Genomic DNA, 26,154 nt, shown 5'->3' with positions numbered 1-26,154 from the left:
ACAGAGCTGGAAATGTGCTGCTTGTCTCAGAGCAGCTGTAGGCAGCCCTGGAAATCAGCCCAGGCTGGGGGGGTGAGGAGGGTGAGAGCAGCCCTGCAGGAGGTGGAGGTGTTGAAGCCAAGCCTGGCTGGGGCACTCAGTGCCATGGTCTGGGTGATTGGGTAGGGCTGGGTGCTAGGTTGGGCTGGAGGAGCTTGGAGCTCTCTTCCAACCTGCTTGGTTCTGTGACCCAAACCTCCTTCCCTCTCCCTCTTCCCCTCCCTTCAGAAATACCCAGATCAGTCCCTGCAGACCTCACATGATCAGTCTGGAGGTCTGAGGTGAGACGTCCAAAAGGACAAGAAGGAGGTTAGAGGAAAGAGGCTTAGGTCAGATTAGAGTCAAGGCAGAGGCAGCCACAGAGAACAGACTGCCAGAAAGGAGGAGCAAAGCAGAGGTGGGAGCTGCCTGAGCAGTGCCTGAGCAGTGCCTGAGCAGTGTGGGAGCAGTGTGTGAGCAGTGCGTGAGCAGTGCGTGAGCAGTGTGTGAGCAATGTGTGAGCAGTGTGTGAGCAATGTGTGAGCAGTGTGTGAGCAGTGCGTGAGCAGTGCGTGAGCAATGTGTGAGCAATGTGTGAGCAGTGCGTGAGCAGTGCGTGAGCAGTGTGTGAGCAGTGTGTGAGCAGTGTGTGAGCAGTGCGTGAGCAGTGCGTGAGCAGTGTGGGAGCAGTGCGTGAGCAGTGTGTGAACAGTGTGTGAGCAATGTGTGAGCAGTGTGTGAGCAGTGCGTGAGCAGTGCGTGAGCAGTGTGTGAGCAGTGTGTGAGCAGCGTGTGAGCAGTGTGTGAGCAGTGTGAGAGTAGTGTGTGAGCAGTGTGGGAGCAGTGTGGGAGCAGTGTGTGAGCAGTATGTGAGCAGTGCCTGAGCAGTGTGTGAACAGTGTGTGAGCAATGTGTGAGCAGTGCGTGAGCAGTGCGTGAGCAGTGTGTGAGCAGTGCCTGAGCAGTGTGTGAGCAGTGTTTGAGGAGTGTGTGAGCAGTGCCTTAGCAGTGTGTGAGCAGTGTGTGAGCAGTGTGGGAGCAGTGCCTGAGCAGTGTGTGAGCAGTGTGTGAGCAGTGCCTGAGCAGTGTGTGAGCAGTGTGTGAGCAGTGTGTGAGCAGTGCCTGAGCAGTGCCTGAGCAGTGTGTGAGCAGTGTGTGAGCAGTGCCTGAGCAGTGCCTGAGCAGTGTGTGAGCAGTGCCCTGGCAGTGTTGGGCCTGGCTGTGCTGCTTAGCAGGGCATGAGGCAGCCAAGGCACTGCTGGGGTTGGGTTTTTGTCCCTTTCTCCTCACAGGTAAAGATTGAATTCCTCTTAGTAAAAGACTCCAATGAGCCTCAGAGCAGCACAGCTCTGCTCCCGCTGCTGCCTTGCCCTGCAGGCAGAGCCCAGGCAGGGCTGGAATCATAGAAGCACAGAACCAGGCAGGGTTGGAAGGGACCACAAGGAGCAGCCAGTGCCAGCCCCTGCCATGCCCAGGGACACCCTACCCTAGAGCAGGCTGCACACAGCCTCAGCCTCAAACACCTCCAGCCATGAGGCCTCAACCACCTCCCTGGGCAACCCCTGCCAGCCTCTCACCACTCTCCTGCTCAACAACTTCCACCTCACCTCCAGCCTCAGTCTCCCCACCTCCAGCTCTGCTCCATCCCCCCCACTCCTGCCACTCCCTCACAGCCTCGAAAGTCCCTCCCCAGCGTTTCTGTAGCCCCCTCAGGCACTGCAATCCACTTCTGCCTCTTCATCTCCTCTCCTGGCACTGCTTTCTCCTGCAGAAGCCGTTCAGGGACACGAAGTTCCCCAGCAGAAGCTGGCAGCAGATCACCCAGATGCCCACAGCCTGCCCTTCCCTTATCCCCCAGGCCCCCTTTGCCCATGCTGCTCAAGCAAGCCAAGCTGCAGTCAGTCCCAGCCTGGCACCAGAGCCAAGCCCCCAACCAGCCTGGGGCTGAGTCCTTCGGCTGCCTGCTGCCACCTTACCCACACACAGGCAGGCAGAGGCACTCAGGCAGGTCCTGGGGGGAGAGGAGCATTCAGCAGCACAGTCAGGAGGTGCTGAAGGTGACTCTGCTGTGGAGAGCAGGAACCCACTCAGCACAGGGCAGCTGCTGCTGAGCCCCTGGCTGAGAGCAGCCTGAGCCACCTGGAGCAGACTCCCAGAGTGGAGTTGAGTTGGAAAGGGACCTTTGAGAGCATCCAGTGCCAACTGCCAGAGGCAGGGACACCTCCCACCAGCACAGGGTGCTCAAGGTCTCATCCAGCCTGGTCCTGAACACCTCCAGGGAGGTTGTGGAGCACAGAAGCACCCAATGTGCTTCTGTGCTCCACAACCTCCCTGGGCAACCTGTGCCAGGCTCTCACCACCCTCCCTCTCACCAATCTCTCCCTCTCCCCTCTCCCAGCTCAAAGCCATTATCCCTCAGCCTGGCACTGCCAGCCCTTGCCCAAAGTCCTTCCCCAGCTCTCCTGCAGCTCCTTCAGGCACTGGAACATGGACAAGGATCCAGTTGCCAGAGCAGGGCTCTACCAGGGCTCCAGTTTGCACATCAGGGATGTACCAGGGATCCAGTTAACAGGGCAGGGGTGTACCAGGGCTCCAGTTTGCACATCAGGGGGGTACCAGGGACCCAGTTGCCAGAGCAGGACTCTACCAGGGATCCAGTTTGCACATCAGGGATGTACTAGGGATCCAGTTAGCATGTTGGGAGATACCAGGGATCCAGTTGCCAGAGCAGAGTTGTACCAGGGATCCAGTCAGCATGTCAGGGATGTACCAAGGGATCCAGTTACCAGGGCAGGGATGTACCATGGATCCAGTTAGCACATGAGGGATGTATCAAGGATCCAGCTAGCACACCAGGGATGTACCAGGGATCCAGTTACCAGGGCAGAGCTGTACCAATTAGCACATCAGGGGTCAAGGGGGGATCCAGTTAGCATGTCAGGGGGATACCAGGGATCCAGTTGCCAGGGTAGGGATTCAAATGTCCCTGCCCAGCTCTCCTGGAGCCCTTTCAGATACTGAAAGGCCACTCCAAGCTCTCCCAGCAGCTGGAGGTTCTCATTAGCAGGCAAAGGTTGCTTCAGAAGCAGAATAGAGCTGATCCTGGCTTAGGAACTGTGCAGCATCAGAGCATCCTCACTCAGCAATCTCGCCCTCATCCCCACTCTCCTTCTCCCCTCTCCCAGCTCAGAGCCATTGTCCCTCCTCCTGGCCCTCCCAGCCCTCGTCCAAAGTCCCTCCCCAGCTCTGCTGAGCCCTCTGTGAGCTGATCTCTTTCTCCCAGGCCAGAAAGTGGCTGAGAGAGATTGATCTGCCTGGGGAGCTGCTTGCACCCTCACTTGTTGGTCCTCGTTAACCTTCTCCAAGTTGTTTTCCTCCATGCTCCTGAGAAGCCTTGCTGAGGAGATGGCAAAAGAAGCTGCAGAGAAAGGAGCTGAGAGGAGTTTTCTGCAGACACCAGGGCAGGAAATGTGTTCTGTTGTTCCTGAAGCTAAGCCAGCTGGCAGTGCTGGGCCAGCTCTGCTCCTTCCCCTTCACTCCCCTGTTACAGTGAGCTGTGGAAAGGGGGGAGGAGGAGGAGGAGAAGAGGAACCTCTCAAGATGCAGGAAGTTGAAAAGATTTGGGATGTTACCAGGAGAGTGTGGACTTTAGAGCCACATCCCACGGGACACATCTCAGCACAGCATGCTGAGTTAGTGCAGTTGGCTGAAGTCACAGCAGAGTTGCAAGGAGGCCTTGCAAGAACTTGTTTCATCTTCCTGTAGCTCAGTGGCTGGGCTGGGCCAGCAAAGTGCCCTTGTGGCCAAGAGAGCCAGTGGCATCCTGGGGGGCAGCAGGAAAAGTGTGGCCAGCAGGGCCAGGGAGGTTCTGCTCCCCCTCTGCTCTGCCCTGCTGAGAGCACAGCTGCAGCACTGTGCCCAGTGCTGGGCTCCCCAGGTCAGGAGAGAGAGAGACCTGCTGGAGAGGCACCAGGGCAGAGCCACGAGGGTGAGTGGGGGAGTTGAGCATCTCCCCTGTGGAGAGAGGCTGAGAGCCCTGAGGCTGCTGAGCCTGGAGAGGAGAAGTCCCTGCTATAAGCTGGGGACTGAGTGGCTGAGAGCAGCCAGGAGGAAAGGGACCTGGGGGTACTGATAGAGAGTAGCTGAAGCTGAGCCAGCAGTGTGCCCAGGTGGCCAAGAGAGCCAATGGCATCCTGGGCTGGCTCAGGAGCAGTGTGGGCAGCAGGACAAGGGAGGTTCTTCTGCCCCTGTACTCAGTACTGGTCAGACCACACCTTGAGTGCTGTGTCCAGTTCTGGGCCCTCCAATTCAAGAAGGATGTTGAGGTGCTGGAACATGTCCAGAGAAGGGCAACAAAGCTGGTGAGGGGCCTGGAACACAACTCCTATGAGGAGAGGCTGAGGGAGCTGGGGGTGTTTAGCCTGGAGAAGAGGAGGCTCAGAGGTGATCTTATTACTGTCTACAACTACCTGAAGGGGCATTGTAGCCAGGTGGGGGTGGCCTCTTCTCCCAGGCAACCAGCAGCAGAACAAGGGGACACAGTCTCAAGTTGTGCCAGGGTAGGTCTAGGCTGGATGTTAGGAAGAAGTTCTTCACAGAGAGAGTGATTGGCACTGGAATGGGCTGCCCAGGGAGGTGGTGGAGGCACCAACCCTGGGGGTCTTCAAGAAAAGACTGGATGAGGCACTTAGTGCCATGGTCTGGTTGACTGGATAGGGCTGGGTGATAGGTTGGACTGGATGAGCTTGGAGGTCTCTTCCAACCTGGTTGATTCTAAGGCTGAGAGGAGATCTGAGCAATGTGGGCTGAGGGGTGAGGGGCAGTGGCTGGGGCCAAGCTCTGTTTGGTGCTCAGCAGCAGTAAGCCAAGGAGCAACAGCTCCAAACTGCACCAGAGAAGGTTTCAGCTCAGCAGGAGGAGAAACTTCTTTGCAGTGAGGGTGACAGAGCCCTGGGGCAGGCTGCCCAGAGAGGTTGTGGACTCTCCTTCTCCAGAGGCTTTCCAACCCCACCTGGATGTGCTCCTGGGTGACCTGCCCTGAGTGATGCTGCTTTTGGCAGGGGGCTTGGGCTGGGTGATCTCAGGAGGTGCCTCCCAGCCTCTGAGGTTCTGTGGTTCTGCAGGGTGGGAATAACTCCACGACCTTCATTCCCCATCCCCACCAAAGAGAAGCTCTCTCTGCTGTGCAGCTGCAGTGCTCTGCCCCTTGGAGAACCACAGCACCTTAGGGGGTGGAAGGGACCTCCAGGGACCATCCAGTCCAACCCCCCTGCCAGAGAGGGCTCACTCAGGGCAGGGCACCCAGGAATGCATCCAGGTGGGTCTGGAATGTCTCCAGAGGAGCCCTTCTCGTGGGATAGAATTTGGAGTCCCAGACTGGTTTGGGTTGGAAGGAACCTTGCAAGCTCATCCAGCCCAGTCCCCTGCAGCAGCAGGGACATTCCCAACTAGAGCAGGTTGCTCAGAGCTCCAAACAACCTGAGCTGGAATGGCTGCAGGGATGGGCAGCTCCCACCTGGATCAGGCTCTCCCCACTCTCAGGGCTGAACATTTCTCCCTTCTCTCCAGCCTGAATCTCCCTCTTTCAATTCCAACCCACCACTGCCAGAGCAGGCCCTGCTGAGACTGTGCTCAGCTTCTCCCAAATCCTTTTTAAGCACCAAGAAGCTGCATTAAGGTCTCCCTGAAGCCTTCCCTTCTCCAAGCTGCCCCCAGCCTGGAGCCTTCGTGATGAGGTTGTTGTGACCCAAGGGCAGGACCCAGCAATTGGCTCTGTTAAATCTCCTCCCTTTGAGCTCCATCGAGATTCATCCAGCACAGAGCCAACTGTGAAAAGAATTCAAAGGGCAGGGAGGAGAGGAAGGAGTTGTCCAAAGGTCCTGAGTGGCAGGCCAGGCTGAAGCTGAATTCCCAGCCCAGTTCATTCACAAGCCCCTGGTGGAGCCTGAGTTATCCTCGTGTTACCCACAGAGGAGGTTCCCTCGGGTCAGGGTCAGAGATCACAGAGCCTGGCATGGGCTCGGAGATAAACAGCAGCACTTCTGCATCTGGGGCCCTGCCTGTCCACTGCGGCTCTGCCCTGCTCCCTCCTGCTCTTTGAAAGAGGCTCTAGCTCCACCTAAAGCAGATTTGGAGGCTGGAGAGGGGCCAGGCTCTGTGCAGGCAGTTTCCAGCATCCTTAAATGCACTCGGATTTTCCAGGGCTGTTTTCTCTGCTGCTGCTGCTGGGTCTGAGCTGAAGGTCCTGGGGAAGCTCTTCCTCAAGCACAAGCCCCAGTGGAGCTAAATGCAGACAGAGCTGGGCAAAGCAGCCAGGATGTGACCCTGGATTCTTGGTGCAGGTCTTGGGGCAGTGAGCCAGGATGTGTAAGGCCACATCTGGAGTGCTGTGTCCAGCTCTGGGCTCCCCAGCTTGAGAGGGATCTGCTGGAGAGGATCCAATAGAGGCTCTGAGGATGAGGAAGGGGCTGGAAGATCCCTCATGGGGGGAAAGGCTGAGAGCCCTGGGGCTGTTCAGCCTGGAGAAGGCTGAGAGAGGATCTGATCAATGGCTATAAATATCTGAAGGGGTGGGCAAGAAAAATGTGCCAGGCTCTCCCCTGTGGTGCCCTGTGACAGACCAAGGAGCCATGGGCACAAGGTGCAACCCAGCAGCTTCCACCTCCACACCAGGAGCAACTTCAGTGCTGCGAGCAGGCTGTGGAGTCTCCTCCTCTGGACACTTCCAAGACTCCCCTTGGATGCATTCCTGGGTGCCCTGTCCTGGGTGCCCTGTCCTGGGTGCCCCTGCCTTGGCACATCTCCAGTGACCATTTCCCTCTCAGGAGATAGTCAAGACCCCCTTGGATGCATTCCTGGGTGCCCTGTCCTGGGTGCCCTGTCCTGGGTGCCCCTGCCTTGGCATATCACCAGTGACCATCTCCCTCTCTGGAAGTACTCAAGACTCCCCTGGATGTGTTCCTGGGTGCCCTGTCCTGGGTGCCCTGTCCTGGATGCCCCTGACTTGGCACATCTCCAGTGACCATCTCCCTCTCAGGAGAGAGTCAAGACCCTCCTGGATGCATTCCTGGGTGCCCTGTCCTGAGTGCCCCTGCCTTGGCACATCTCCAGTGACCATCTCCCTCTCAGGAGAGAGTCAAGACCCCCCTGGATGTGTTCCTGGGTGATCTGGTGTAGGTGATCCTGCTCTGGCAGGGGGGGGATGAGCTTTGGAGGTCCCTTCCAGCCTCTGGCATTCTGTGAGTCTGTGACTGGATGGTCCCTGGAGGTCCCTTCCAACCCTTAAGGTGCTGTGGTTCTCCAAGGGGCAGAGCACTGCAGCTGCACAGCAGAGAGAGCTTCTCTTTGGTGGGGATGGGGAATGAAGGTCGTGGAGTTATTCCCACTCTGCAGAACCACAGAACCTCAGAGGCTGGGAGGCACCTCCTGAGATCACCCAGCCCAAGCCCCCTGCCAAAAGCAGCATCACTCAGGGCAGGTCACCCAGGAGCACATCCAGGTGGGTTTGGAAAGCCTCTGGAGAAGGAGAGTCCACAACCTCTCTGGGCAGCCTGCCCCAGGGCTCTGTCACCCTCACTGCAAAGAAGTTTCTCCTCCTGCTGAGCTGAAACCTTCTCTGGTGCAGTTTGGAGCTGTTGCTCCTTGGCTTACTGCTGCTGAGCACCAAAAAGGAACCTCCAGAGATCATCCAGTCCAACACTCTGCGATGCCACCCACGGGCATCCCCCCCTCCTCCTCCTCCTCCTCCTCCTCCTCCTCCTCCTCCTCCTCCTCCTCCTCCTCCTCCTCCTCCTCCTCCTCCTCCTCCTCCTCCTCCTCCTCCTCCTCCTCCTCCTCCTCCTCCTCCTCCTCCTCCTCCTCCTCCTCCTCCTCCTCCTCCTCCTCCTCCTCCTCCTCCTCCTCCTCCTCCTCCTCCTCCTCTTCCTTCTGTCTCCCTCCCCTGCCCCCCACCTTCCCAGCCCCTCAGGAGCTCTTTGCCCAGGCTGTAGACCATCCCTGCTGGGTTGAGCAGGAGCTGGGCGGGGGGGGGGGAGGGGGAAGTTGTTGCTGTTGTTGTTTTTTGCTGCTGTTGCAAAATCTCCTCCTGCCCTTCCCAAGACGTCAGCAGGCTCAGCCCCAGCAGGCTCAGCCCCAGCGGGCTTGTGACCGCCGCTGCTTTCCGGCGCCTGCTGTTGTCCTCCCGGGGCTGCGCTCTCGCTCCGCTGCTGGCTGCCGGCCGCGGCTGCAGCCACTCGCAAAGGCTCCGCAAGAGCCTGCGGGGAAGAGTTCCTAAAGCCTGGAATTTCCTGTTGTGAGGAGTCCAGGCTGGGCTGAGAGTGAGCGGAGAGAAAGAGAATCGCTGGAGGAAAATATTTAGATGAGTTTTGGGGCCAGGAGGGTTTTTTGCTCCTTTTTTTTTCCGCTCTTTTTTTTTTCTTCCTCCTTTTTTTTTTTCGGTTTTTCCCCCTCTTTTTTCTCTCGACTTTTTTGTCCTTTTTTTCTCCTTCTTTTTTCCTCTTTTTTTTCCTCCTTCTTTTTTCCTCTTTTTTTTCCTTCCTCCTTTTTTTTTCCCGCTTTTTTCCCTTTTTTTCTCGCGACTTTTTTGTCCTTTTTTTCTCCTTCTTTTTTCCTCTTTTTTTTCTTCCTCCTTTTTTCCCCCGCTTTTCCCCCCTCTTTTTCTCTCTACTTTTTTGTCCTTTTTTTCTCCTTTTTTCCTCTTTTTTTTTACTCCTTCTTTTTTTCCTCTTTTTTTATCCTTCTTTTTTCCTCTTTTTTTCCCTTCTTTTTTCCTCTTTTTTTATCCTTCTTTTTTCCTCTTTTTTTCCCTTCTTTTTTCCTCTTTTTTTCTCCTTCTTTTTTCCTCTTTCTTTTTCTTCCTCCTTTTTTTTCTCGCTTTTTTCCCCTCTTTTTTCTCTCGACTTTTTTGTCCTTTTTTTCTCCTTTTTTTTCTCCTCTTTTTTTTTCTCCTTCTTTTTTCCACTTTTTTTTCTCCTTTTTTTTTTGCCTTTTCCCCCTCTTTTTCTCTCGACTTTTTCCCCCTTTTTTTCTCCTTCTTTTTTTCTCCTTCTTTTTTCCTCTTTTTTCTTCCTCCTTTTTTTCCGCTTTTTTCCCCTCTTTTTTCTCTCGACTTTTTTGTCCTTTTTTCTCCTTTTTTCCTCTTTTTTTTCCTCCTTTTTTTCCGCTTTTTCCCCTTTTTTCTCTCGACTTTTTTGTCCTTTTTTCTCCTTCTTTTTTCCTCTTTTTTTCTCCTTCTTTTTCCTCTTTTTTTCTCCTTTTTTCCTCTTTTTTTGTCCTCTTTTTTTTTTGTTTTTTCCCCCTTTTTTCTCTCGACTTTTTTATCCTTTTTTTCTCCTTTTTTCCTCTTTTTTTTTCTCCTTTTTTTTTTCTTCGCTTTTTTCCCCTCTTTTTTCTCTCGACTTTTTTGTCTTTTTCCCCCCTTCTTTTTTCCTCTTTCTCTCCTCTTTCTTTCTTTTGTTTTCTTCTTTTATTTTTTCTTTTTTTCTTTTTATTTTCTTTATTTTTTTCTTTTTATTTTTTCTCTTTTTCCTTTTTAAAAATCTTTTTATTTTCTTTATCTTTTTTCTCTTTGATTTATTTCTTTATCTTTCTTTGTCTTTTAAATATTTTTCTTTTTTTATTTCTTTTCCATTTTCCTCTTTTTTCTTTCTCTTTATTTTTCTCCCTTTTCCCTAATTTTTCATTTTTTCTTTTCATTTTTCCTTTTTTTTTCCTTTTTTCTTTTGCCTTTTTATCCTTTTCCTCTTTTTCTTTTTTATTTTCTTTTTTAATCTTTCTTAATATTTTTTCACTTTTTTCTTCTTTTCTTTTTTCTCTTTTTTCCTTCCTTTTTTTCTTATATCCTCTTTTTTCTTTTTACCTTTTTCCTCTTGTATTTTTCCCCTTTTTCTTGTTTTTCTTCTTTTTTCCTCTTTTTTCTCTTTTTCCCTCTTTTTTCTTTTTCCTCCTTTCCCCTCCTTTTTCTCTTTTTTCTCTTTTTTATTTTTTCAGCCTCTTTTTTCCTCTTTTAGTCTCTTTTCTCATCTTTTTCTCCCTTTTTTCTCTTCTTTCCTTCTTTCTTTCTTTCTTTCTTTCTTTCTTTCTTTCTTTCTTTCTTTCTTTCTTTCTTTCTTTCTTTCTTTCTTTCTTCCTTCCTTCCTTCCTTTCTTCCTTTCTTCCTTTCTTCCTTTCTTCCTTTCTTCCTTTCTTCCTTTTCCTTCTTTCCTTTTCCCTTTCCTTCTTTCCTTTTCCTTCCTTCCTTCTTTCCCTTTTCCTTCCTTCCTTCCTTCCTTCCTTCCTTCCTTCCTTCCTTCCTTCCTTCCTTCCTTCCTTCCTTCCTTCCTTCCTTCCTTCCTTCCTTCCTTCCTTCCATTTCCCTTCCTTCTTTTCTTTTTTTAATTCCTTTTTTCCTTTTCCTTCCTTCCTTCCGTCCTTTCCTTTCTCTTTCTCTTTCTCTTTCTCTTTCTCTTTCTCTTTCTCTTTCTCTTTCTCTTTCTCTTTCTCTTTCTCTTTCTCTCTTTTCCTTCTTTCCCTTTTCCTTCCTTCCTTCCTTTCATTTTCCTTCATTTCTTTCTTTCTTTTACTTCCTTTTTTTTCTTTTCTTTCCTTCTTTCCTTCCTTCCTTTCCTCCTTTCCTTTCCTTTCCTTTCCTTTCCTTTCCTTTCCTTTCCTTTCCTTTCCTTTCCTTTCCTTTCCTTTCCTTTCCTTTCCTTTCCTTTCCTTTCCTTTCCTTTCCTTTCCTTTCCTTTCCTTTCCTTTCCTTTCCTTTCCTTTCCTTTCCTTTCCTTTCCTTTCTCTCTCCTTCCTTCCTTCCTTCCTTCCTTCCTTCCTTCCTTCCTTCCTTCCTTCCTTCCTTCCTTCCTTCCTTCCTTCCTTCCTTCCTTCCTTCCTTCCTTCCTTCCTTCCTTCCTTCCTTCCTCCCTCCCTCCTTCCCTCCCTCCCTCATGGAAAAGGTCATGCAGTGATACTCAGTTCTTGGGTTGCAGCAAGGAGCCTCAGCAGCTCTTCCCCAGAGCTAAGGAAGAGGTCAGCTCAGGAGGAGAGCAACTTTCTCTTTGTGACTCTTCCCTCTGAGCAGGACCAAATTGAGCAGCTGAAATTCTCTGTGTCTAACCAGAGCAAACCAGCCCCAGCCCAGAGCAGCAGAGCTTTAGTTTGGCACCAAGGGCAGAGCTCAGCCTGCACTGAGTGTTTCTTCTTTTCCATTCAGCTTTCCTCCTGGGGAATTCCATTTCTAGTTGGGGGGGGGGGTTGGGTTGGGTTTTTTTTGGGGGGAGGTTTCCAGTTTTGGAAAGCTCTGAAGTTTTTGGCCTTCTGCCAGGTCCTTGTGATAAATTAAAGGGAGGCAAAGGAGAGCAAAATAAAACCAAAAGAGAGAGAGGGGAACAATTTTTCCTTTCTCTCCTCACATTTTCCCCAAGAAATTCTTCAGGTTGTGATGAGCTCTGCTGCTGCTCTGCTGCTGCTCTGCTGCTGCTCTGCTGCTCTGCTGCTGCTGCTGCTGCTCTGCTGCTGCTGCTCTGCTGCTGCTGCTCTGCTGCTGCTCTGCTGCTGCTCTGCTGCTGCTGCTCTGCTGCTCTGCTGCTGCTGCTGCTGCTCTGCTGCTGCTGCTCTGCTGCTGCTCTGCTGCTGCTCTGCTGCTGCTCTGCTGCTGCTGCTCTGCTGCTGCTGCTGCTCTGCTGCTGCTGCTCTGCTGCTGCTCTGCTGCTGCTCTGCTGCTGCTGCTCTGCTGCTGCTCTGCTGCTGCTCTGCTGCTGCTGCTCTGCTGCTCTGCTGCTGCTGCTGCTGCTCTGCTGCTGCTGCTCTGCTGCTGCTCTGCTGCTGCTCTGCTGCTGCTGCTGCTCTGCTGCTGCTGCTCTGCTGCTGCTGCTGCTCTGCTGCTGCTGCTCTGCTGCTGCTCTGCTGCTCTGCTGCTGCTCTGCTGCTGCTGCTCTGCTGCTCTGCTGCTGCTCTGCTGCTGCTGCTCTGCTGCTGCTCTGCTGCTCTGCTGCTCTGCTGCTCTGCTGCTGCTCTGCTGCTGCTCTGCTGCTGCTCTGCTGCTGCTCTGCTGCTCTGCTGCTGCTCTGCTGCTGCTCTGCTGCTCTGCTGCTGCTCTGCTGCTGCTGCTCTGCTGCTCTGCTGCTCTGTTGCTCCTCTGCTGCTCTGCTGCTGCTCTGCTGCTGCTCTGCTGCTCTGCTTGCCCAGCCCACAGCCTGCACACATTAAAGGGAAAGGCACCAAATAAACTGCCTCCAGCTCTGGGGAACCCAGCACAAGGACTTGGAGCTGCTGGAGAGGCTCCAGAGGAGGCCACAGAGAGGAGCAGAGGCTGCAGAACCTCCCCTGTGGGCACAGGCTGGCAGAGTTGAGGCTGCTCAGGCTGGAGAAGGCTGCAGGGGGAGCTCAGAGCAGCTTCCAGTGCCTGAAGGAGCTGCAGGAGAGCTGGGGAGGGACTTTGGGCAAGGGCTGGGAGTGGCAGGAGGAGGGAGAATGGATTTGAGCTGGGAGAGGGGAGAGGGAGAGTGGAGATGAGGGAGACATTGGTGAGAGGGAGGGGGCAAAGGCTCTGAGCTTTAATGGCATGGGCAGCAGAGAGCTGAGCAGCACTTCTGTGGCAGGAGCTCTCACCTCTCTTTACAGCCCTTGGTTCAGGTAGGGACCCTTTTAGTGGTGAACCTCAGGGGTCAGGAGCTTTGTATCAGAAAGAACAACAGAGTTCTGAAGGGCACAGAGCTGCTGGGGGAGGCCAGAGGAGGCCACAAAGGTGCTGCCAGGGCTGCAGCAGCTCTGCTGGGAGCACAGGCTGAGGGAGCTGGGGGGGTGCAGCCTGCAGGGCAGAAGGCTCCAGGGGCAGCTCAGAGCTGCTGCCAGAGCCTGCAGGAAGGCTGCAGAGAGACTTCTGCTGAGGGAGCCTGAGCCAGGCCAAGGGCAATGGTTTGGAGCTGAGGCAGAGCAGGCTGAGAGTGGAGCTGAGGCAGAAGCTGCTGAGTGTGAGGGTGGTGAGAGCCTGGCATAGGCTGCCCAGGGAGGCTGTGGCTGCCTCTTGCCTGGGGGTGTTGAGGGCCAGGCTGGGTGAGGCTTAGAGCAGCTGAGTGTAGCTGAGAGGTGTCCCTGGGCATGGTGTGAGGGTTGGAGATGAGCTCTGAGTTCCCTTCCAGCCTGAGCCATTCCACATGGGCCAGGGCAGATGTGGAGCTGTGACAGAGTGCAACAGAGACAGAGAATCTGCAGAGTGCCCTCCCTGGAGCTTTAGCCAGGGTCCTGCTGGCTAATTGGAGGAGGTTTTGTCCCTGTGGCTGTCCCTGAGCAGCAGCAGCAGCAGCATCAGAAGGGTCAGGCTGCTGCAGGATGTGTGGCTGTGGCTGGGCTGTGCCTTGAGTCCTGCCTGAGGTGGAACTCACCCAACTCTGTAGAGAGTTTCAAGTCTCATTTTTCAACCCAGGGCCTGGTTTCTGCTGGCATAAGGCCCCCTGGAGTTCCTTGGGCAGCCTCCTGGCAGAGGCAGGAGCCAATTCCAGCCTTGTAACTTTTCCACTGCACTTTTCCATCCTCTTGCCCTTGGCCAGCTCAGCCCCAGCAGTCCTCGTCCCCAGCCTGGGCACTCACTCTGGGGGCATTGCCAAACCTGCTCCGAATTTGCCTTCACTCAGAAGGAATTTTGCCTCCCTTGCTCACTGCTTTCCACCCTTTGCTGTCAGATCTGAACCACAATGTCACAGAATCACAGAATGGGAGGGGTTGGAAGCACCCCCAGGGCTCATCCAGTCCAACCTCCCTGCCAGAGCAGGAGCACCCAGGGCAGGGCACACAGGAACACATCCAGGTGGACTTGAGAGTCTCCACAGAATGACCCCAGAGCCTCTCTGGGCAGCCTGCTGCAGGCCTCCAGCACCCTCACAGCAAAGAATTTTCTCCTTCTGTGGAGGTGGAACCTCCTGGGCTCCAGTTTGTGGCTGTTGCTCCTTGTCCTGTTGCAGGGCACTGCCGTAAAGAGCCTGGCACCTCCACCCTGGCACCCTTCAGACCTTTGCAAGCACTGAGCAAATCCTCTCTTATGATGATTTACCTGGCACAGCTGGCAGCTCATGGCTGGGACAGATTCACTCTGTGCTGGGTCAGGAAGTGGCTGGATGGCAGAGCCCAGAGAGTGGTGGTGAATGGTGCCACATGCAGCTGGCAGCTGGCACCAGTGGTGTGCCCCAGGCAGCAGTGCTGGACACAGTCCTGTTCAGTGTCTTTATTGATGATCTGGAGCAGGGCACTGAGTCCAGAAGCAGAGAGTCTGCAGCTGGCACCAAGCTAGGAGCAGCTGTGGAGCTGTGGGAGGGTAGCAGAGCCCTGCAGAGGGACCTGGCCAGGCTGCATGGGTGGGCAGAGGCCAAGGGGATGAGACTGAACAAGGCCAAGGGCAGGTTCTGCACTTGGGCCACAACAACCCCAAGCAGCTCCAGGCTGGGGCCAGAGTGGCTGAGAGCAGCCAGGAGGAAAGGGACCTGGGGGTGCTGATAGAGAGTAGCTGAAACTGAGCCAGCAGTGTGCCCAGGTGGGCAGCAGAGCCAATGGCATCCTGGGCTGGCTCAGGAGCAGTGTGGGCAGCAGGACAAGGGAGGTTCTTGTGCCCCTGTGCTCAGCACTGCTCAGGCCACCCCTGCAGTGCTGTGTCCAGTTCTGGGCTCCTCCATTGCAGAGAGATGCTGAGGTGCTGGAAGGTGCCCAGAGCAGGGCAGCAAGGCTGGGGAGGGGCCTGGAGCACAGCCCTGTGAGGAGAGGCTGAGGGAGCTGGGGGGGTGCAGCCTGCAGCAGAGGAGGCTCAGGGCAGAGCTGATTGCTGCCTGCAGCTGCCTGCAGGGAGGCTGTAGCCAGGTGGGGTTGGGCTCTGCTGCCAGGCAGGCAGGGACAGAAGAAGGGGACACAGCCTCAAGCTGTGCCAGGGCAGGTCTAGGCTGGATGCGAGGAGGAAGTTGTTGGCAGTGAGAGTGATTGGCACTGGAATGGGCTGCCCAGGGAGGTGGTGGAGTCACTGTGCCTGGAGGTGTTGAAGCCAAGCCTGGCTGGGGCACTCAGTGCCATGGTCTGGTTGATTGGCCAGGGCTGGGGGCTAGGTTGGGCTGGATGATCTTGGAGCTCTCTTCCAACCTGCTTGATTCTGTGATTCTATGATTCTACCTCAGCCCTGGAGGGTCCCTACAGCACAGGACTCTTTGGGAACCCTTCTCAGAGCAGCAGCTGCTCTCTCCCTAACCACAGGCATAGGTGAAGGGATGGCAAAGAGGTGGTGCCTGCTGCCAGCGCTCCTGGCTGGCTCACCAAGCAGACCTGCAGCCACAGACCTCAGCTCCTGAGCTCTGCTCTCTGCTCATTGCTGCCTGCTGCAATGATTCTGCAACTTGGAACTGGTTAATTACCCTGAATTTGAGGACTGGAACCTCTGCTGCAAGAAAGGTGTGGAGGTGCTGGAAGGTGTCCAGAGAAGGCCACCAGGATGAGCAGAGGGCTGGAGCTGCTCTGCTGTGGGACAGGCTGAGAGAGTTGAGGCTGCTCAGGCTGGAGAGGAGAAGGCTCTGAGGTGACCTTGTTGTGGCCTTGCAGTACCTTAAGGGGGCTACAGGACAGCTGGGGAGAGATCTTTTAGGGTGTTGATAGTGTAGGACTGGGGGGGATAGAACAAAACTGGAAGTGAGGAGATTCAGATTGGAGGTTAGGAAGAAGTTGTTCAGCAGGAGGGTGCTGAGAGCCTGGCAGGGGCTGCCCAGGGAGGTGGTGGAAGCTTCATCCCTGGAGGTGTTTCAGGCCAGGTTGGATGAGGCTGTGCACAGCCTGCTCTGGTGTGAGGTGTCCCTGCCCATGGCAGAGGAGTTGGAGCTGGATGGTCCTGGAGGTCCCTGACAATTGTGTGGTTCTATGATGCAAGACAGTGTCCTGGGAGGGGAAAGCCCAAATGCCATTCTTGGTGGAGCTGCAGCTGGATGGCACCTTCCAAGTGGTGGTGTTTGTGCCATGAAACATTTCCTCTTCGTGAGGGTAACCTCCTCTGGAAGGCAACCAAGAGGAGAGCAGAACCCCCATGGCACTGCCTCTGGCAGGCTCAAAGGACCACAGAGCCTGAGGCTCTCTCCTGCTCCCCACCTCGGTCATGCTTCCTGACAGTGCAACCTCTTCTCTTGCCCAGGAGGAAGATGATGATGGCCTTCCAAAGAAGAAATGGCCAACAGTAGATGCCTCTTACTATGGTGGGCGAGGAGTTGGTGGCATCAAGAGAATGGAGGTAAGTGGATGCCAGGCACAGGCTCACAGGTGGAAGGGACCCAAGGAGCAAATCCAGGCCAAGCCCCTGCCAGAGCAGGACCATCCAATCCAGCTCAGGGCACACAGCAACACATCCAGACAGGCCTGGAAAGGCTCCACACAAGGAGACTCCACAACCTCCCTGGGCAGCCTGTGCCAGGCTCTCCCCATCCTCTCTCTCAACAATTCCTCCCTCATCTCCACTCTGCCTCTCCCCTCTCCCAGCTCCAGGTCTTTATCCCTCAGCCTGGCACTGCCAGCCCTTGTCAGAGGTCCCTCCCCAGCTCTCCTGCAGCCCCCTCAGGTACTGGAACGTGGACAGGGATCCAGTTGCCAGAGCAAGGGTACAGCAGGGATCCAGTTAGCACATCAGAGGTACCCCAGGAATCCAGTTCCAGGGCAGGGGTGCCACCCCCAGCAGCAGCTGCCCCCCAGGGATCCAGTTCCAGGGCAGGGGTGCCACCCCCAGCAGCAGCTGCCCCCCAGGGATCCAGTTCCAGGGCAGAGGTGCCACCCCCAGCAGCAGCTGCCCCCCAGGGATGCAGTTCCAGGGCAGAGGTGCCCCCTCCAGCAGCAGCTGCCCCCCAGGGATCCAGTTCCAGGGCAGAGGTGCCACCCCCAGCAGCAGCTGCCCCCCAGGGATGCAGTTCCAGGGCAGGGGTGCCACCTCCAACAGCAGCTGCCCCCCAGGGATGCAGTTCCAGGGCAGGGGTGCCACCCTCAGCAGCAGCTGCCCCCCAGGGATGCAGTTCCAGGGCAGGGGTGCCCCAGGGATGCAGGTACAGGGCAGGGGTACCCCAGGGATGCAGGTACAGGGCAGGGGTGCCACCCCCAGCAGCAGCTGCCCCCCAGGGATGCAGTTCCAGGGCAGGGGTGCCACCCTCAGCAGCAGCTGCCCCCCAGGGATGCAGTTCCAGGGCAGAGGTGCCACCCCCAGCAGCAGCTGCCCCCCAGGGATGCAGTTCCAGGGCAGGGGTACCACCCCCAGCAGCAGCTGCCCCCCAGGGATGCAGTTCCAGGGCAGGGGTACCACCCCCAGCAGCAGCTGCCCCCCAGGGATGCAGTTCCAGGGCAGAGGTGCCACCCCCAGCAGCAGCTGCCCCCCAGGGATGCAGTTCCAGGGCAGAGGTGCCCCCTCCAGCAGCAGCTGCCCCCCAGGGATCCAGTTCCAGGGCAGAGGTGCCACCCCCAGCAGCAGCTGCCCCCCAGGGATGCAGTTCCAGGGCAGGGGTGCCACCTCCAACAGCAGCTGCCCCCCAGGGATGCAGTTCCAGGGCAGGGGTGCCACCCTCAGCAGCAGCTGCCCCCCAGGGATGCAGTTCCAGGGCAGGGGTGCCCCAGGGATGCAGGTACAGGGCAGGGGTACCCCAGGGATGCAGGTACAGGGCAGGGGTGCCACCCCCAGCAGCAGCTGCCCCCCAGGGATGCAGTTCCAGGGCAGGGGTGCCACCCTCAGCAGCAGCTGCCCCCCAGGGATGCAGTTCCAGGGCAGAGGTGCCACCCCCAGCAGCAGCTGCCCCCCAGGGATGCAGTTCCAGGGCAGGGGTACCACCCCCAGCAGCAGCTGCCCCCCAGGGATGCAGTTCCAGGGCAGAGGTGCCACCCCCAGCAGCAGCTGCCCCCCAGGGATGCAGTTCCAGGGCAGAGGTGCCACCCCCAGCAGCAGCTGCCCCCCAGGGATGCAGTTCCAGGGCAGGGGTACCACCCCCAGCAGCAGCTGCCCCCCAGGGATGCAGTTCCAGGGCAGGGGTACCACCCCCAGCAGCAGCTGCCCCCCAGGGATGCAGTTCCAGGGCAGAGGTGCCACCCCCAGCAGCAGCTGCCCTTCTAACAGACGATGCCTCCCTCGCAGGTGCGCTGGGGGGAGAAGGGCTCCACAGAAGAAGGAGCCAAGCTGGAGAAAGCCAAGAATGCCAGGGTGAAGATGCCAGAGCAGGAGTATGAGTTCCCTGAGCCCAGGACCCTGGGCAGCAGCATGCCCAGGCCTTCCTCACCTCGCAAGTGGTACTCCCCCATCAAGGTAAGCCCAGCCCTGCCCTCTGCTGCACAGGATGCTGCCAGGGGGGATCTCTGTCAGCTGTTTGCACATTCCCTGTCCAGGAACCTGGCAGCTCAAGTTCTTGCCTGGGGGAGTCCCCCTGAGTATGGGTGCAGGCAAGAGCCACCTGGGGCAGGGGGAATTTCAGAGGGTCAAAGAATGGCTTGGGTTGGGTTGGGTTGGGTTGAGTTGGTTGGGTTGGGTTGGGTTAGGTTGGTTTGGGTTGAGTTCAGATGAGTTGAGTTGAGTTCAGATGGGCTGGGCTGAGTTGGGTTGGTTTGGGCTGAGTTGAGTTTGGTTGAGTTGTGTTGGGCTGAGATGAGTTGAGTTGGGTTGTGTGGAGTTGAATTGAGTTGGGTTGGGTTGAGTTGAGATGGGTTGGGCTGAGTTGGGTTGGCTTGGGCTAGTTGAGTTGGGTTGGCTTGAGTTGTGTTGGGATGAGCTGAGTTGGGTTGGGTAGAGTTGAGATGGCTTGGGCTGAGTTGGGTTGACTTGAGTTGGATTGAGTTGAGTGGGGTTGGGTTAAGTTGGGTTGAGTTGGGTTGGTTTGGGCTGAGTTGGGTTGAGTTGAGATCTGTTGGGCTGAGTTGGGTTGAGTTGGGTGGGGTGGGGTTGGGTTGAGTTGAGTGAGGCTGGATTGGGTTGAGTTGAGTTGAGTGGGGTTGATTTGAGTTGAGTTGGGTTGGGTTGGGTTGAGTTGAGTTGAGTTGGGTTGAGTTGAGTGAGGTTGGGCTGAGTTGGGTTGGGTTGAGTGGGTTTGGGTTGAGTTGAGTTGGGTTGTGTTGGGTTGAGTTGAGTGAGGTTGGTTTGAGTTGAGTGAGGTTGGGTTGAGTTGAGTTGGATTGTGTTGGGTTGGGTTGAGTGAGATTGGTTTGAGTTGAGTGAGGTTGGGTTGAGTTGAGTTGGGTTGGCTTGAGTTGGGTTGAGTTAGGTTAGGTTGGGAGGGACCTTAGAGATGATCCAGTTCCAAGCCCCCTGCCACAGGACACCTCTCATTAGACCAAGGCCTCAGCCAACCTGGCCTTGAGCTGTCCCAGCAGGCTGACTGGGGGCTGGAGCTGCACTGCTTTGTCAGCTCAGGCAGGGTCCTGATCTGCTGCAGGGGCAGTGCCAGCCTCTGGGAAGTGCTGCCAGGCTCAGCTGCACTGCCTTCAGTGCAGACTGCATGCTCCTGGCAGGCAGGGATGGAGAACATCCCCTCCTTGGAAAGGGGGGCAGAGCAGGCAGGAAATCGCTGCTAGATGTCACCATGGAGGTCTGTGCTCAGCAGAGGAAGGCAGAGGGGGGTGTGCCAGCGGGCACAGGGCACAGGGCAGGCTTGCTGCAGGGCAATGTGCCTGCCTGGCGAGCAGAGGATGCCCTGCAAGAGCTGCATGGCTGAATTTCAGTGCCTCACAGTCAGTGCAGGTCAAATTCATGCAGCCAGCAGGTCACAGGCAGTGCCAAGCTGCACAGCAGGCAGCCAAGGCAAGTGGGAAGAGTCCTTGGCTGCCATCTGTGCCAAGGGCAGGCAGCTGCCCTCCGGTTTGCCTGCACTCATCCAGGCAGCTGGAAGCAAGCAAGGGGCTGAGTGCTGCAGCGAAGCAAAGCTCTGCCTTGCACATGCAAATGCTGCTGGTGCCTGAAGGGAAACCACCCACAGAAACCAGGCAGCAGCTGCCCCACCCAGGGCCTGGCACAGGGCACTGCAGTGGCAGGCAGCTGGCCACAGAACCAGAGGCTCACAGAGTGCCTTAGGTTGGCAAAGGCCTCCAAGCTCCTCGAGTCCAATCATCAGTTTCACACTGCCAAGGCCTTGCCCAGCCCAGAGCCCTCAGCACAGCAGCTGAGCACTGTGCATGGCTGTGGTTGCAAAGGGCCCCCAGGACCAGCCAGCCCAGCCTTCATCCCAGCATCCTTCATCACCACAGCCTCAAGCACCACAGCCACTCTCCCCCTAAACTCCTCCAGGGGTGGCAACTCCACCACCTCCCTGGGCAGCCTGTGCCAGTGCCTGACCTCCTGCTCAGGAAAGAGCTTCCCATAGCCAACCTCAGCCTGCCCTGGCACAGCCAACCTCAGCCTGCCCTGGCACAGCCAACCTCATCCTGCCCTGGCACAGCTTGAGGCCATTTCCTCTTCTCCTACCATTAGTAACTGGGGAGCAGAGACCAGCTCCAGCCTCACTGCAGCCTCCTCTCAGGCAGCTGTAGAGGGCACTAAGGTCCCCTCTCAGCCTCCTCTCCCCCAGTCTAACCACCCCCAGCTCCCTCAGCATCTCCTCAGGCCATGTTTGCAGCCCTCTCCCCAGCCTCATCTCCCTTCTCTGCCCCTGCTCCAGCACCTCAGTGTCCCTCCTGTGCTGTGCTGACCCAAACTGGGCACAGTACTCGAGGTCCAGAGGTCCCTTCCAACCCCTACCACAGAATCACAGAATAGAACTGGTCTGACAGCCTCACCCCACCTGGAGGCTGTCCCTGCTGCTGTGTGCTGGTGGAAATGACCTCAGCCAGGCGAGGGACACAGCTCAGCTGCTTTCAGCAGGGCTGAGAGCACACAAAGCTGTGCTGGGACCAGGGAGAGGCTGACAGAAGCACTGAGCTGAGCACAAAGAGCCCTGAGCCTGTTCTCAGGCAGCTGCAGTCCATGTGGGTGCAGCTCCTTGAGACCCTCAGCTGAGAGCTGGGCCCTTTCCCCCAGCAGGCTGTGCTGTCTCCAGCCCCTGCAGCTGGACTGCAGCCTCTGGAGAGCTGCAGTTGGTTTGCAGAGTTGATTCTGCACCGTAGGAAATGAGCTCTGAGCAGTTTGCTGCAGGTCTGTGCCCCAGCTTGGGGAAAAGCTTAGCTGAGAGCTGGGTTCAGCTCCAGCTCTGACTCTGACTGGGAGCAGCTTTGGCTTCATGGGTTGTAAGGGGCCCCACATACATCAGGAGCATCTCCTGGGTGATCCATGTCCTGAATCCCTTTGGAAAGCTCTCATCTGCCATCTGAGTTGTGTGCAGCAGAAGGGGCAGTTCCAACCCCAGGCTCCACATCCAGGGCACAGTCCTGCTCAGTGTCCTCATTGATGGTCTGGAGCAGGGCACTGAGTCCAGAAGCAGAGAGTCTGCAGATGGCACCAAGCTAGGAGCAGCTGTGGAGCTGTGGGAGGGTAGCAGAGCCCTGCAGAGGGACCTGGCCAGGCTGCATGGGTGGGCAGAGGCCAAGGGGATGAGACTGAACAAGGCCAAGGGCAGGTTCTGCACTTTGGCCACAACAGCCCCAAGCAGCTCCAGGCTGGGGCCAGAGTGGCTGAGAGCAGCCAGGCAGAGAGGGCCCTGGGGGTGCTGGCAGAGAGGAGCTGAAGAGGAGGCAGCAGTGCCCAGGTGGGCAGCAGAGCCAATGGCATCCTGGGCTGGCTCAGGAGCAGTGTGGGCAGCAGGGCAAGGGAGCTGCTTCTGCCTCTGTACTCAGCACTGCTCAGGCCACCCCTGCAGTGCTGTGTCCAGTTCTGGGCTCCTCCATTGCAGAGAGATGTTGAGGTGCTGGAAGGTGCCCAGAGCAGGGCAGCAAGGCTGGGGAGGGGCCTGGAGCACAGCCCTGTGAGGAGAGGCTGAGGGAGCTGGGGGGGTGCAGCCTGCAGCAGAGGAGGCTCAGGGCAGAGCTCATTGCTGCCTGCAGCTGCCTGCAGGGAGGCTGTAGCCAGGTGGGGTTGGGCTCTGCTGCCAGGCAGACAGGGCCAGAAGAAGGGGACCCAGGCTGAAGCTGTGCCAGGGGAGCTCTAGGCTGGATGTGAGGAGGAAGTTGTTGTCAGAGAGAGTGATTGGCACTGGAATGGGCTGCCCAGGGAGGTGGTGCAGTGCCCATGGCTGGGGGTGTTGCAGCCAAGCCTGGCTGGGCACTGAGTGCCATGGCCTGGTTGGTTGGGCAGGGCTGGGGGCTAGGTTGGGCTGCAGGAGCTTGGAGCTCTCTGCCAGCTTTGGAGTGTTCCACATCTGGACAATATTTAGCAACCTGAGCCCATTCATGGCCCAGGATTCACCTAATTCTGAATTGCCACCACAGCCTCTGCTGGGCTGCACCCAGAGGGGCTTGGGGCTCACTGCAGCCAGCAGCTGCCCCAGCCCAGCCTCCAGCACTCCTCATCGTGCCTGTGGAGCAAGGCTCTGCCTCTGCAGAAAGGAAAAGGCAAAACTGGCCCAAAATACAGTCCAAAACTGGTCCAAAGTCCTCAGCACTCCTGGCAGAAGCTCTTGTGCTGGAGGTGTGAGCACATGGATGTGGGCTCACATGCAGGGAAGCTGTCACCAAGTGCTGCAGGCAGAGGGAGGAGGGGAGGGAGGCTCTGTGCTCTCCAAGCAGGGCTGCTGCTTGCTGCCTTCAACCTCTGCTCCCCTGCTTTTCCCAGCCTGCTCTTTAAAGTGGCACAGAGGTTTCCACTGCTTCCCACGGGGGGGAACATTTCACAGCCTGACAGAGCTCACCCCCAGGAAATGGCTCCTGATAAATGTCTCCTTGCACCTCCCCTCCCTCCCATGCTCTCAGGGCTCTCAGCTCTCCTTTGGTTACAGCAGATGGGGAAATTCTGCCTGCTCCCCTGGGCTGGCTGCAGCTCAGAGTCAGAGTCACAGAGCCACAGAGCCACAGAGCCACAGAGCCACAGAGTCACAGAGCCACAGAGTCACAGAGTTACAGAGCCACAGAGCCACAGAGCCACAGAGTCACAGAGTCACAGAGCCACAGTCACAGAGCCACAGAGTTACAGAGTTACAGAGCCACAGAGTCACAGAGTTACAGAGCCACAGAGTCACAGAGTTACAGAGTCACAGAGCCACAGAGCCACAGAGCCACAGAGTCACAGAGTTACAGAGCCACAGAGTCACAGAGTCACAGAGCCACAGAGCCACAGAGCCACAGAGCCACAGAGCCACAGTCACAGAGTTACAGAGCCACAGAGCCACAGAGTCACAGAGCCACAGAGCCACAGAGTCACAGAGCCACAGAGCCACAGAGCCACAGAGTCACAGAGCCACAGAGCCACAGAGCCACAGAGTCACAGAGCCACAGAGCCACAGAGTCACAGAGTCACAGAGCCACAGAGTCACAGAGTTACAGAGCCACAGAGTCACAGAGCCACAGAGCCACAGAGCCACAGAGTCACAGAGCCACAGAGTCACAGAGCCACAGAGTCACAGAGCCACAGAGCCACAGAGTCACAGAGTCACAGAGCCACAGAGCCACAGAGTCACAGAGTCACAGAGCCACAGAGCCACAGAGTCACAGAGCCACAGAGCCACAGAGCCACAGAGTCACAGAGCCACAGAGCCACAGAGTCACAGAGTCACAGAGCCACAGAGTCACAGAGTTACAGAGCCACAGAGTCACAGAGCCACAGAGCCACAGAGCCACAGAGTCACAGAGCCACAGAGCCACAGAGTCACAGAGTCACAGAGCCACAGAGTCACAGAGCCACAGAGCCACAGAGCCACAGAGCCACAGAGCCACAGTCACAGAGTTACAGAGCCACAGAGCCACAGAGTCACAGAGCCACAGAGCCACAGAGTCACAGAGCCACAGAGTGCCAGGGGCTGGGAGGCACCTCCAGAGCTCAGCCAGCCCAACCCCTGCAGAGCAGCAGCACCCAGAGCAGAGCACACAGCAACACATCCAGGCAGGCTTTGAGTATCTGCAGAGAGGGAGACTCCACAGCCCCCCTGGGCAGCCTGTGCCAGGGCTCTGGCACCCTCCCAGGGCACAAATTGCTTCTCCTGTTTCCATGGAGCTTCCTCTGCCTCAGCTTGCACCATTGCCCCTGTGCTGTCAGTGGGCACCACTGGGCAGAGCTGGCTCCAGCCTCCTGCCACTCACCTGCACAGCTTTGTAACCACTGCTGAGGTCACCTCTCAGCCCCCTCCAAGCTCCAAGCTCAGCTCCTCAGGCTCTCCTCATAAGGAAGATCTTCCACTGCCTTCAGCATCCTTGTGGCTCTGTGCTGAGCTCTCTCCAGCAGTTCCCTGAGGTCCTTGAGCTTGGGGGCCCAGAACTGGACACAGGACTCCAGCTGTGGCCTCAGCAGGGCAGAGCAGAGGGGCAGGAGAACCTCTCTGCCCTACTCACCACAGCCCTTCTGATCCACCCCGGGATGGCACTGCCCCTCCTGCCCACCAGAGCTCATTGCTGGCTCCTGGGCAACCTCCCACCCAGCAGGACCCTCAGGACCTTTTCCCTTTCACTGCTCTCCAGCAGCTCAGTCCCCAACCTATCCTGCTCCCTGGGGTTGTGCTTTCCCAGGTGCAAGACTCTCCCCTTGCCCTGCTGCCCCTCAGCCCATGGCTCCCTGCCCAGCTCTCAGCCTAAGCCTGGCTGGATGGCAGCACAGCCCTCTGATGCCAGCCACTCCACCCAGCTCTGTGGCACCAGCAGGCAGCTCTTGGCAAGGTGGAGAACTGTGCCTGGGACAAGCTGCTCAACAAAAGCCTTGCTAAAGGAGCAGGGCAAGGAACTGAACCTCAGGAAGAGCAAACCAAAGCAGCCCCAGTCTGAGAGGGAGCCTGGAAATAGACACTCCAGGGCCAGGAGCAGTACCAGTGCCAGCCTCTGCTTAGCACACTCTGCCCTGTGCCAGGGTCTCTGATGGGGTTTCTATTCCTCCTCCTTCTTACTCTTCCCAGTCTAACATCTCTGAGTGTAGGAAGTGCTTTCTGGAATGTTCCAGAGATTCACTGGCTGCCAAAGGTGGCTGCTGACACTTACCAGACTCTGGTGGTTGTTCCTGCTCGTGTTGGCTGCTGCTCTGCTGGGTGCCAACTGGACCCTCCTGATTTTAAGTGATCCTTCCAGCAGTGCCAGGAGCCCCAGCAGAAGGAATGCCAAAGCTGAAAACTTCTCCTGGGACTTGCCAAGTCCTCAGTGTGGCTGGCAGAGGGAGGAGCAGCACAAAACATAGCTGCCAGGGGAAAGGGACTGCTGGAGAGCAGGCAGGCAGAGAGGGCCCTGGGGGTGCTGGCAGAGAGGAGCTGCAGAGGAGGCAGCAGTGCCCAGGTGGGCAGCAGAGCCAATGGCATCCTGGGCTGGCTGAGGAGCAGTGTGGGCAGCAGGACAAGGGAGGTTCTTGTGCCCCTGTGCTTCTGTGGCTTCTTTGGCCTCAAGAGGACATCACCATCAGGCTCTGGAAAGCAGAATTACCCAGGCTGGGAAAGAGCTCTGAGCTCACCAAGTCCAACCTCTGCCCTAACCCTTCTGATTAACTAACCCCTGGCACTGAGTGCCCCAGCCAGGCTTGGCTGCAACACCCCCAGCCATGGGCACTGCACCACCCCCATGGGCAGCCCATTCCAGTGCCAATCACTCTCACTGCCAACAACTTTCTCCTAATATCCAGCCTAGACCTGCCCTGGCACAGCTTCAGCCTGGGTCCCCTTCTTCTGGCCCTGGCTGCCTGGCAGCAGAGCCCAACCCCACCTGGCTACAGCCTCCCTGCAGGCAGCTGCAGGCAGCAATCAGCTCTGCCCTGAGCCTCCTCTGCTGCAGGCTGCACCCCCCCAGCTCCCTCAGCCTCTCCTCACAGGGCTGTGCTCCAGGCCCCTCCCCAGCCTTGCTGCCCTGCTCTGGGCACCTTCCAGCACCTCAACAGCTCTCTGCAATGGAGGAGCCCAGAGCTGGGCACAGCACTCCAGGGGTGGCCTGAGCAGTGCTGAGCACAGGGGCAGAAGAACCTCCCTTGTCCTGCTGCCCACACTGCTCCTGAGCCAGCCCAGGATGCCATTGGCTCTGCTGCCCACCTGGGCACACTGCTGGCTCAGCTTCAGCTACTCTCTATCAGCACCCCCAGGGCCCTCTCTGCCTGGCTGCTCTCAGCCACTCTGGCCCCAGCCTGGAGCTGCTTGGGGTTGTTGTGGCCAA

General features: G+C 56.8%; 1 protein-coding gene across 1 annotated transcript in view; it reads left to right on the top strand.

Moving 5' to 3' along the window:
* Positions 1-26,154, top strand: part of ANTXR1 (ANTXR cell adhesion molecule 1) — a 162,990-nt gene that overhangs the window by 119,857 nt on the left and 16,979 nt on the right. The window contains exons 15-16 of the mRNA XM_064175602.1: positions 16,142-16,237; positions 18,110-18,277. Of these exons, the coding sequence (XP_064031672.1) occupies positions 16,142-16,237; positions 18,110-18,277 (264 nt within the window). The remainder of the gene's footprint in view (positions 1-16,141; positions 16,238-18,109; positions 18,278-26,154) is intronic.

The sequence above is a fragment of the Pogoniulus pusillus genome, chromosome 42, assembly GCF_015220805.1.
Source record: "Pogoniulus pusillus isolate bPogPus1 chromosome 42, bPogPus1.pri, whole genome shotgun sequence".
Classification (NCBI taxonomy): Eukaryota; Metazoa; Chordata; class Aves; order Piciformes; family Lybiidae; genus Pogoniulus; species Pogoniulus pusillus.
This window is presented reverse-complemented; position numbering and strand designations above follow the sequence as displayed.